Source organism: Delphinapterus leucas, chromosome 1 (genome assembly GCF_059928025.1).
Source record: "Delphinapterus leucas isolate spDelLeu-1000000601 "Yukka" chromosome 1, BTC_Dleu_Yukka2, whole genome shotgun sequence".
Taxonomy (NCBI): Eukaryota; Metazoa; Chordata; class Mammalia; order Artiodactyla; family Monodontidae; genus Delphinapterus; species Delphinapterus leucas.
The window spans coordinates 53,082,070-53,094,624 of NC_143129.1; the positions used below are offsets into that span (position 1 = coordinate 53,082,070).

Genomic DNA, 12,555 nt, shown 5'->3' on the forward strand with positions numbered 1-12,555 from the left:
TCTCCATTCCTTGTTATTTGAGGACAGCCAAAACATAATCCTATAGTTAATTTGTTTTACAACCCTTTTAGGTCACCTTAAAGGAATGAACAAGAATAAATAAGTTATATAACATTCCCAGATAAAATATATAAAATGGAAATACAAATCTAACTGTAAAGAGGAAACAATTAAAAATGAGCTTTTAATGCACTGGTAGGAAGGGAAAAAAAGGCAATCTAAGCTTCAGAATGACTAATTTTTATAAACTCCACAATTCCAAAGGAGTACAGACTTTAGAAAATATTATGGTACCACTCTGAAAAATTTAGCTTTGGTTACATTTTTGCTGGTTTATTATTTGCCTACATCTGCATAAAGTCTGAATAAAATTTAAATCTGAATATGAAAGTTACTTCCTTCAAGATCCTTTGCCAATCCCAAAGCATTCCGAAAATCTAGGTTCCTTAAAATACATTTTGTAGTTTCCTCTTATGACAATTTAAGTTGTGTGTGTATTTTTAAAGGAAAATAATCTCTTTCTGTGACTACTCCAAAGAAAAGCATGAATGCATTATCAATTCCTTCACACCAATGGCTCACCAATGTCTCCAAGGTGGACGAGGCAGTGCTGGCAGATATAGGAACAGGAGCTAGACTGTGGCTTCACTATGGCGCTGGTATGCGTCTGTTTATTGCTGATAATTCCCAATTGGGAAGACTTCACACGGCATGGTAAATCTACATTAAACACTGTACACAGTTCTTGTAATAACTAAAAGGAGAACATAAGCAAGATTTAGTATTGAATCAGAACTGGTAAGTCAGAAGTGCTCTAACAGTAAAGTTTGCATGTGTAACTAATATCACATACTACTGACACCTGAGATAGGATAACCTTTCATAGGATAACTAGTAACATTCATTACAAATCACATCTTTTGAGTTCTCAAGTATTAGAGCAATCCAAGATGTACATCTAAAAGGAAAAGCAGCATTAAAAAAAGGACCACTTAAGGAGGGTATTCAGACTCATTCAGCAAGCAACTCCATGAAATTATCTATCTATCTATCTATCTATCTTCTTTTCCTCTTAGAAACAAACAAAACCCATTAAACACTGGTGGTTGGTTACAAATTTGACTTAAATACAAACCAACATATTTGGCAGACTTCAGGAGTTTCTTGAGACTTATTTTGTTAAGCCCAAGGTCAACTTGTGCCTTTGCATACACAAAAGATCTCATGGTACTACAGATCTGGAAGGAACTTCCGATACTATGTAGAGCACCCACTCTTTCTTCCTTTCTTCTCTAGTCTTATGGTATAAGAGGGTTCCTCTTCCCGGTCAGAGATAATTTCTCTGCCTGAGCATGCTATTTCATTCTCGTCTGCCTCCTGCCTGTCATCCTCTCATTTTTTAAATCTACTTTCAACTTCTCAAGCTTCTTTGCTGTGGCCTATAAAGTGTTGCCCACGAAAAATAAACAATAAGTATTATTATAAAAAAACCCACAACACACAGAACGAAAGCACTTTCCCTTGACTCTAGATTTCTCCTTTAGCAGCCTTCTAATGTCTCTTCTTCTTCTCAACCAAATTCCTTCAAAACAGTGCACGTGTCACATCTACTTTCTCAATTTCTGTTCACTCCTTAGTCCATTATGATCTGACTTCCACACAACCCCTTCTCTCCTCATTCCAACATCCACAACCACTCTACTGAAACTGTTGTCTGTATGACAAGTGGTTATAAATAAGCAAATACAATGGACATTTTCTAGTCATCATCTTACTGGATCTCTCTGCTACAGTTAAAACAGTTGATGTTATGGTTGATCACGGAGCTTTTCTAGTTCTTTTTATCTTGCCAATCATTTATTTTCAGTGTCCTTCATTCAAAGGCTTTTCTCCTCCCACCTTAATCCCCTCAAGGGTTTCATTCTTGGCCCCCACACAGCTCTTCACATTCTATTCTCATTCATTCAAATATTTACTTACAAATATAATCATTCACATATTTGGTTACTGTATCACACACCATGGTAAGCAATAGAGACACAGAGATGAGTAAAATAAAATTTGTGTCCTTAAAGAGTTCATAGCTAAATGAGCAAGACAGGTATATAAAGTAGGGAGGAAACAGCAGGAGAGAGGAGGAAGGGAGGGAAAGATACCAAACATGACAGCATAAGCCAACAGAATATTCTTCATTTATAATAAACTTCATTCCCTGGGTTATTTGATACATTTGTCTCACTTTCTCCTTGTGATAAACTGGTAGCAATACAGTATGTAGATATGAAGCTCCACTTTTTCAGATGGGGATATGAAAACAAAAATATCGAGTCATTTGACTAAGGTTACAGAATTAGAAATATCTTGATTCTATCACCACTCTAATATGTCCAGAATTCACAATACAAAATAATACACCTTGAGCACCCAACTCAGAAGGATATAAAATGTCCCACCGTTTTCCTAATATAAAAACCACCTCCATAACCAAATATAAAATCCTGTATTCCCTTCTCATGAAGCATAGCAATTATCTACATCTTTACTTATACCTGTACATTTCTAATGGGCAAGAAATTTGCTGACATAAAACTGAGTAAACAAAATTAGTGCCCAGAATGGCTAGAGTCTGGAAATATAAAAAAGCAAGAAGTACAAGAAAGGAACAAAAAATGGAAGAAACCCAAAAACAGATGATTGTGGAAGATGGCAAGAAGAAACATAACACAGCATAAAGAACTGAGTTCAACAGGTACTTAACAGACTGGAAAATTAGGCAAGGTTGAATATCTATCAAAAAGAAAAAAAGAAAGTTCATGAAAAGTAAATCAAGCATGGTTGAAACTTCATGTGAATGTCTTATAATAAAATTTTTGCCAGAACCCAGGAGTTGTAGGTAGAGATACCAGAAAAGTTCCTGCTGGTTCAGGATTCCAGGTGAGAGAACACTAGTTTAGAGGCAGAAACGAAGTGGAACTAAAGAAGAGAAACACATGTTTAATAAGTTGAACAAAACTATATTTGGCAATTATTCGGTGAAAACTCTTTTATACAATTAGCTCTTCACTCTACACTAAGAACTGAGAACTAACTATGAAGATACAGAATACCATCTTTTAACTTACTATAGAAACTTAATGATAATGCTTTCTTTTGGGCTCCCATTTTCTTAGAATAAGGACTACTCTACTGTTCTGTTCTTTGAGGTTTTTAAAAAAACCCCATACTGCGTGATGTTACATCTTTACTTCGATTGGGAGTTTGGTTCTGGCTCGAGGCATCATGCTTTTATTTATTTATTTAATTAATTAATTTTTATTGGAGTATAGCTGCTTTACAATGTTGTGATAGTTTCTGCTATACAGCAAAGTGAATCAGTTATATGTACACATATATCCACTCTTTCTTAGATTTCCTTTCCATTTAAGTCACCACAGATCACTGAGTAGAGTTCCCTGTGCTGTATAGTAGGTGTTCATTAGTTATCTATTTTATACATAGTAGTGTATATATATCAATCCCAATCTCCCAATTCGTCCTCCCCGAACCATGCTTTAAATAGTTAACAAAATACCTAAGTCAAAATCATCTTCACAGGATAACCATGTATCAGTCTCTTGTCAATCCACTCCACTCAGATTTCTATCTCAAGAATTCTACTGCAGTCACATTTCATCAAATCCAAGATACCATAAGTTATAAGATGAACTATTATTTCCATAACATTGAGGGGAAAAAAACCCAATGCCAATTAAATGGTGACTGACCACCTTTTGTAAACTTATCCCTATCTCAGAGGTGTTAAAATATGAAAAAGTTTTAGAAATGAGGAAATATGGTATTCATTAATTTCACCAATGACTTCCATATTGTCAAATCTAATTGATCACTTTTAAATCACCTTACTTGACTTCTCTGTAGCACTCAACAGAGTTGATCACCCCTTCCTCTTGTTGAAATGCTTTTCTCTCTGGCTTCCAAGGCACCACTCTGACTTTCTTCTATTGCAATGTGGCTCCTTCTGTGCCAAACGTGTTCCCACCTAGTCCCATGGGTTTCAATGCCAAACACTAATGTCTAAGTCAAGGTTCTTTATTGTAATCATAAATTTTACTCTGGCCCTGCCCTTTTCACTGAGCTCCAAGCTTATCTAATTACCTATTTGACCCCTCCTCTCAAACAGGCATCTCTCTAATGTAACATGGATAGAGCTGCCTTCTCCTCAGTGTTCCCTATCTCAGTAAATGGTATAACCAGTCAGCTAGCTGCTCAATCTGATAACTCAAGTCATCTTTGACTCTTCCCTTACCCTGATTCCACACATCCAATCCAAACCATCAGGAAGTTCTACTGGCTATACTTCAAAAATCCCTTAATAACCTTCCATCACTACAGCAGCATGCTAACTACCTTCCATTCCTGACCTGCTAATTCATTCTCCACACAACATCCAAGGTAATCTTTTAAAAATGCAAATCTTATCATGGTATTCCCTTGCCTACTTTCCAATGGCTTGCAGCTACACTTAAGATTAAAATTCAAAACTCATCTTAGTCTATAAGGCTGTACAATGATTTGGACTTGGTGTACTTCCCCAATCTGGTAGCTTAATCTGCACTGCATGTCATCAAAGAAGATGTATGAACATTACTGTTCACAACATCATTAACTGTTTCAATCATCAAGCCAAAATAACAACAACAACAAAAAATGCAAGCAACGAGTCCTATTCATGTCGAGATCTGAAAAAAAGTTTATTGCTGCTCATTCTACAACTGTTGTGATCACTCAACCACTGCCTATGGAATGCAGTGGGGAATGATCAACGCTTGATTATAAAAATTTTTTAAAATAAATTTCAAAATTAGATTACTTGTATATTTTTCTTTATAAGACGATATTTTGAGACATTTGAATGATTTTATTATTGACTTGCTTATAAAGTGTTTTTGCAAATAACATGCCCCCTCAACAAAAATGATGATTCTTGCTTTACTTGTCTGGATTTATCAATGTCCAATCAAACCCTTGGAAATGTGTTACATGTATATCACATCATAAAAAAAAGGTTAAGAATCATTTTTCAAGATAACAAACAAGTCTGTGTAATGGCTAATATAAAAATGTATTGCAGAAAGTGGATGCTTTCCCTCTACCTCCACCAGGGCCAGCTGCAGCAAGTCCCTACTACCCCTCCCTCTCTACTTCAGTTGTGTTCACAGTTTAAATTTCTACTACATGAGGGAAGGAAGCGATTTAAGCTGGAGATGAGACTGGAGTTTTAAAACTGGACTAAGTTTAAAATCCTAAGAGCAATCAGAATGGTACGAAATCTGTCCAAGATGTTATGACGGGAATCCGGAATTCAACAAAGCATAGTTGAAAGTAGTGAAGTGGGGGTGGGGGCTGGGATACCATTTCTGTCAACACCCCACTGAGCTAAGGCTATTCAATTAACATGTAGAGTCAAATGTACACATAATTCTACATCATGATTTTCACTTAATAACAACAAAATTTCCTCATCTTAAAAAAAAAATCTTCATAAATAGGACCTAATTAAACTTAAAACCTTTCACAGAGCAAAGGAAACAGTCAACAAAACGAAAAGACAACCTACTGAATGGGAGAAAATATTTGCAAGTGATATGACTGATGAGGGGTTAATATCCAAAATAATATGTAAACAGCTCATACAACTTAATATCAAAAAACAACCAGATTAAAAAATGGGCAGAAGACCTGAATAGACATTTTTCCAAAGAAGACATACAGATGACCAACAGGCACACGAAAAGAGGCTCAACACTGCCAATCATCAGAGAAATGCAAATTAAAACTACAATGAGGTATCACCTCACACCTGTCAGAATGGCTATCATCAAAAAGACCACAAATAACAAATGCTGGTGAGGGTGTGGAGAAAAGTGAGCCCCCATACACTGTTGGTAGAAATGTAAATTGGTGCAGCCACTGTGGAAAACAGTACGGAGGTGTCTCAAAAAAATAAAAACAGATCTACCATAGGACCCGGCAATTCCACTCCTGGGCATAAATCCAAAAAAAACGGAAACACTAATTCAAAAAGATACGTGCACCCCGCAATGTTCACAGTAGCATTATATACAACTGCCAAGATACGGAAGAAACCTAACTGTCCATCAACAGATGAATGGATAAAGAAGATGTGGTGTGTGGCGCTGTGTGTGTGTGTGTGTGTCCCCACACACATACATATATAATGAAACACTACTCAGCTATAAAAAAGAACGAAATTTTGCCACTTGCAACAACATGGATGGACTTGGAGGATATTATGTTAAATGAAATAAGTCAGGCAGAGAAAGACAAATGCTGCATGTTATCACTTATATGTGGAATCTAAAAAAACAACAAAGCAGTGAATATAAAAAAAAAGAAACAGACTCACAGATATAGAGAACAAACTAGTGGTTACCAGCTAGGAGAGGAAAGGGAGAGGGGCAAGATAGGGGTAAGGGATGAAGAGGTACAAACTACTATGTATAAAATAAATAAGCTACAAGGATATATTATACAGCACAGGGAATACAGCCAATATTTATAATAACTATAAATAGAGTATAACCTTAAAAAATTGTAACTATGTTGTACACCTGAAACATAATATTGTACATCAACTAAACCTCAAAAAAATCTTCATAAATACCATTTATAATAGTTTCATAATTCCATTTTACAGATAGGCTATAATTTATTTAACCATTACTCTATTGCAGGATATTGGTATTGTTTTCAAATTTTAGTATTTGAATTATAATATCTATTTGTTCTTTTAAATCTAAGTATTATTGTTAAATATCCACTAATCTATGGACAAATGGACAAAGAAAAAACTGTACTGTAAGAACAAAAACTATCTGCTAACTTCTGTATTTCAAAAAACTTTAAATAAAATGAAAGAACAACAGAAGAAATTGGAGAAAAAGATGTTTGTCAAAAAAAAAGGAAGAAAAATAATATCCCCTTATATAGAAAAAGCTCAGACAAATCACCATGGAAAAAACTAGGGTCTGAACAATGAAAGGGAAAAGTAAATGAATAAATGATTTATATAAAATACAAATATGTAATAAAATATAAAAGTTCAACATCACTAGTAATTAGATTACATTAAATTTTAAATGAAAAATTATTTTCCGTCTATCAAGTATAAATTATTCAATTAATCATTCATTTGCCTTTATTGAAATATTTAACACTGGTGAGTGGATGTCAAGACAGACACTTGCATACGCTGCTGATGGAAATACAAAAATATAAATGATAACCTTTTGGGAAAACAATTATGTGTATCGATATAGTATTAAAGCTCCACTCATCCAATGATTTAATTCACCATCCAATGAAGAACCTATCCTCAGGAAGTAATCCAGTATTAGAGAAAATGCTTTATAAACAAAGATGCTTATCAAACTGTTTAATAATACAAGGAAAAACTTACATTATGTTTATAAAGCTGATAAAAGAATGAATAGGTACAACCATGTACGAAAGTATAAAAACACTAGAAACATACATATTAAAAGTGGTAATTTATCCTGAATGAGAGGGTAATGAAAAATTTTTGACTTTTTATAATTTTCAAATCTTTTGAAATTAGTATGCATGTTTTTATAATCAGAAAGCCAAAAGAAACCCTATATCTATTAATGTATCCATCTCCTCATTTAGACTGGATATTCCCTTGAAAGTTAAAGATGGTCTCTTTCCTCTCCAATTCTCAGTGTCTAGTATTGTGCCTTACAAAGAGTAGACTTTTAATAGCTACTTGTAGAATGAATTAATCTTTAACATCTGCTAATAAGGATTAGTTAGCGGCAAACCACAGTTCCCCTCTCCAGAAATATCAACTTTTGCTAAAAGTTGGCATCAATTTAAAAATGAATTTTGAGAACAAGAACCATACTTGAGTTCTTTCAATGATGAACTGTGATGAATGTTTTAGTCTAAGTAAAACAAATAATCTCTGTAAGATGATGGCTATTTGATATCTTTTAATAGTCTTTTCTTTCTCTTCATTCTAAAAAGTAGTACAACCAAAATGGAGCCAAAATACAGGTAGCAATGGTCAAGTAGCAGCACAGAGAGTAGGTTCTTGAATTTCTTTCGGAGCAAGATCTGCAAAACCTTGTCTTGTCATTACAAGATGAGAATTTATACACATGTTATTAATTAAATTATGAATGCTATTACAAGTGGATGAGATGATGTTTTCTAAAGAATTCTGCTTAAATAAAATTCACTGTCCAAAAAGATTTATTTATTCTTTTACCTTGCCTGATTCAGAAGTCACATCAAGATGTAATTAAGGAGAAGGAAAGTCTCTGAGGACAATAAATAATAGCTTACTATTCAAACTGAGGAAAGGCTACTCTATTTCTTAGGTAGTTTAATAGCACTGAAGCTCCAGATAAATTCTACTGTATATATAATACTATGAAAACTCACTTGATATCACGAATTTTGACTATTTCTTACCTGGCAAAACATAGCTGTTACTTTCACAGTGACTACACCCATACATTTACATTTGCTCTACTACCACCTGTAACACACTACTTCTGCTGTTTCACTAAGGCATTGCTCTCATTACCCTTTTTTTTATTCACACAATTATACCTCTAACCTTTAAGCTGAACCATCACCTTTTTAAGAGCAGAGTCTTTACTGTTTTAAAGGTCTTATGGTAAGTAATTTCAGACATTTTGATTCATCTGAGATTATAGGTGATCAACTCCTGGATGGACCATACAGTGGGTACCCCAAGTGCTTATATGAACAAGATGTGTACAAAGAGAATATTCACTACTAATTTTAGGAAAATTGGTATACAGTGCAGAACTCACCTGAGTATAGAAGCCACTAGCTGCCTCTAGGAACAGAGAAAGGTTTGCCTGAACTTCACTCCGATTCGGGTTTGCTCGATTCTTTGCCTGGCCTTGTAGTGTTGTGATCTGATTCTTAAAGGCATGATTCCAGCTGAAAACAAAATGTAATTCTATTTGGTATAGCAGTGACTCACTGGGCAGACACTGGTCCCCCTGAGAACAAGAAAGAACTGTTTGTTATAATTATAACACACTAGACAGTAAACCTGCATTAAAGTTATTCACTTAAATAACTTTATGCTCCCCTTTGAACAAGACTAAACAAGCAGTAGAATGCAACTGACCTTAGTAAACACTTACCAAATGTTCGAATAATCAGACTGTGGCTTCAGTTATTAATCTTTTAGGGCTACTAGACTTAGAACCTATTTAGGAATTCTCATACAAAATTAGAACTACAGTGGCAAGACCAAAGTAAAAGCAAGCTATTAACAAATTTCCATACATTGCACCATTGTGTCAAAAAATATGTGAGTGTTCTGTATCAAGTGGCATGTCTGGGGGTGGGGGTGGGGGTGGGGGTGGGGGAGATTTTTTTGTAAATATAAGCCATATCTCTTATTTCTCTAAAACTTATTTCCCACAGCACTCAGTTCTAGTTCTATTTAATAGTTTGTTTATTTCTCTTGGGGTTAATATTTTCGTTAGAGCTTGAAATATAAACTCATTTTGACATTTCAATTTTGGCTGTTCAAACTAAGAAACAACACAATGCTGAAATATGGCACACCAAAATCCTGTTATAAAATGCCTTTCGAATTGTATAGAGAATCATTTTAAATTCAGTTGTGGTGAAATACAGTCACTCCCTAATTTGGAAATCACAGGGGAAATCACAAAGAAACAAAACAAAAAAAGGGAACTAGGATGGAGGGAAGGTATTACTGGCTGAAGGAAGCAAACACAGATAGATAGAGGGTTTACAACCTACCTGGAAAGTACCTAATTCTTTATCAACAGCAGCTTTTGAGGCTCTTTTGAAGCACTGGGGTTTTTAATGATTTATGAGGGCAATCAATCACTCCCTCAGCATTTTTGATGCCATCTTATCCATGACTCTAATATCAAAAATATGGGTTTGAGTGGTTGTGATTAAGCTCTATTACTAGATCTCCTAACAATATAAAGGTTAGGTGTGCAATATAGGAAAAACTAATCTTCACCACTACTTAGGGTAACAGGCATTATTAAAAAAAATATTCTTGATTTTTAATTTTCCACCAGGCTAATGTCCTTGTTCCAATTTATAAGGCAAGGCCTTCCATGAAAGACATTTATTTACTCAGTTGGGAATCTGGTCATCTGCTATTTCACCCCTAATAGAAAGAATGAGTGGAATAGCCTAAATATACAAAATCTTTCTTTAGTCTTATTGGGGGGAAAAAAAGGAAACACCTATTTATTGGATTAAAAGGAAGAACTTTCCTTACAATGTAAACACATTTTCCTTTGGAAGAAACTTATAGAATCATATTTATCAAAGAAAGCCTACTTCGTATTTTTTTTAAATCATGGCTCAAATATAGGATTGAATACAATACAGAGAATCCAAACACTGTCTCTTAGTACTTGAAACACATACAAATTTGTTTTTATGATACGCCCTGAAGACCTTAATAAAACTCAACTCTAAACGTTTCTCCTCTTGCTACCTAAGACTGTATCTAAAGTAATAACAATGGTCAAATATTTTGTTCAAAAAGATCACAAGTATTAGAATTTCTTTCCTTTTTTTTTCATTGAAAAACCTGACTCTGAAATAGGTTAAAAAGAAACAACCAAATTGTTCTCTTCTATTCTAAAGTCTTGGTGAGATTCCTGATCTTACAGGGACATCCCAAATGATAGTACTTACAGATCCTGTTCTACTTTCTTGTCTAAAGCATATTCCAAATCAGTAACCAGCATCTTCTGGTACAGGTCCTGCAGAGCCTGCCTGGATGTCCAGACCTCGGCTGGACCCAGCTTAGAATCTGAGTAACAAAACAAAAACAGAACGGTAGACGATAAACAGATAGTTAAGACCATTATGCCACACCAACAACTCCTTCACTCTCCATTCCCCAAAGCAAAAACAGATATCTGCTTTAAACAGATATCATAGATAGCTGCAGAAGTTTTATACTACTACATTTCAGATGACTTTCACCTTTTGGCTAATGACTACATCTGTTTCAAAATGCTTCTGTATTTGTCTTTTAGTTTTGAAATAATGCCATGAAATGAAAAAGGCTTAAAAAAAGAGAATGGTTCACCCTTTGATCTTGGTTTGGATTTCTATGCATTCATACCACAGGAAGCCATATGCCTCATAATAAGTCATCCCATTTGAAATGATGGACTGCCAAGTTGGTCTGTTTACTCTCATAACTATATCTCTTTGTCCAAAGAAGCTTTTCTCTTTTTCTTTTGAATCATTTTCACAATTGTCCTTACAGAGTCCTCCTGTCGGCTCACAATCCAGCAGCTGTTTGGGCATTCTGCTATTACTCCTACTCTCCTATGTATGTCAAGCCAATAAAGTCTTGACAGTGAGTGTTATTTTAACCATCGGTAGACTGCTTGCCAAGACACTTTGTGAGCAATACATACTTGCTATTTAATGTAAATGAGGACCAGTAGCAGACAGTGATTAAACTGCTCAAGAGGCCAAATGAGAGACTGGGTGCAAGATGAAATCAGAAAGTCAGGCTATAACTATATGTAATACCAAATTGGGGTCATGTTGTCTGCCAGAGTCCTACAAGGCACTGATTACTAGGCTTATGAGTGCAATAATTGACAGTGAGCTGCCTCAAGAGAAGAACTTAATAATGGACTTTGCAATTATATATTTCCGGCTGCTAGTTAGCCTGTCTGGTTGCGTGTAGTATTTTGCCGCTGCACAATGGCATAATCTTCACTCTTCTTTAGGTCTGCTATTAGTATCTACAGCCAGCATAATCCTATTCCGCATACAGAATCTCCCAGACAACAGAGTTAATCCTTACAAGAGTTTGCTGGCTACTAAAAAATAGGGCCTATTTTTTGGTATCAGGTTCTTGGTCCCTTCCTTATTAAGCTTTTAATGACTAAATAAATAGATTTATAGATTTATTCAACCCTGCTTCAATTCACTGATTGCAGGAAAAGGAATGTAAGGGATCATTAACTCTGACCTATCAGTGAGACTGTCATTTAAATGAGCAGACTTAGTATCTTAAGGACAGGTCACCTTCTGGGCAGGTCAAATGTCCCCTACAAAGTCAAACCCTAAGCCTACTTACTGCGGGTGTTCAAGAGTTAAGAAAATGTAAAAGGTATATAGATGGCTTAACACTGTTCCATGCACAATTTCTGTCACGCAATATAGATTATGCTTACAATGCCAATACAAGAGCATAATACAGTAGCTCAGAGCTGACATCAGAATCCATAGTATGGAAGGTGATGGCAGTTATGTTAATAATGGGAAGAACTATAAACCTATAAAAAGTGTTTTTGGTTTTTCCATTGTTTTTCTTGAGCAAGATGACAATGAGATTATCTAAAATTCTTAGAACATTAGCCTGCAATTCTAGAGGTTGAGAAAAAGAGATCTAAATAGCCCATTTCCTCTTGGTTGTAAATTTTGGCAGGTATGCTGCTT

At 35.0% G+C, this 12,555-nt stretch overlaps 1 protein-coding gene across 11 annotated transcripts in view; it reads right to left on the reverse strand.

The window, feature by feature from the left end:
- SMG7 (SMG7 nonsense mediated mRNA decay factor) overlaps positions 1-12,555 on the reverse strand; it is an 84,134-nt gene that overhangs the window by 40,862 nt on the left and 30,717 nt on the right. For all 11 annotated transcript variants that reach the window (XM_089910112.1, XM_022593325.3, XM_022593320.3 and 8 more), the window contains 3 exons: positions 10,783-10,900; positions 8,886-9,018; positions 583-754 (listed from right to left, as the gene is read on the reverse strand). In XM_089910112.1, the coding sequence (XP_089766238.1) occupies positions 583-754; positions 8,886-9,018; positions 10,783-10,900 (423 nt within the window). The remainder of the gene's footprint in view (positions 1-582; positions 755-8,885; positions 9,019-10,782; positions 10,901-12,555) is intronic.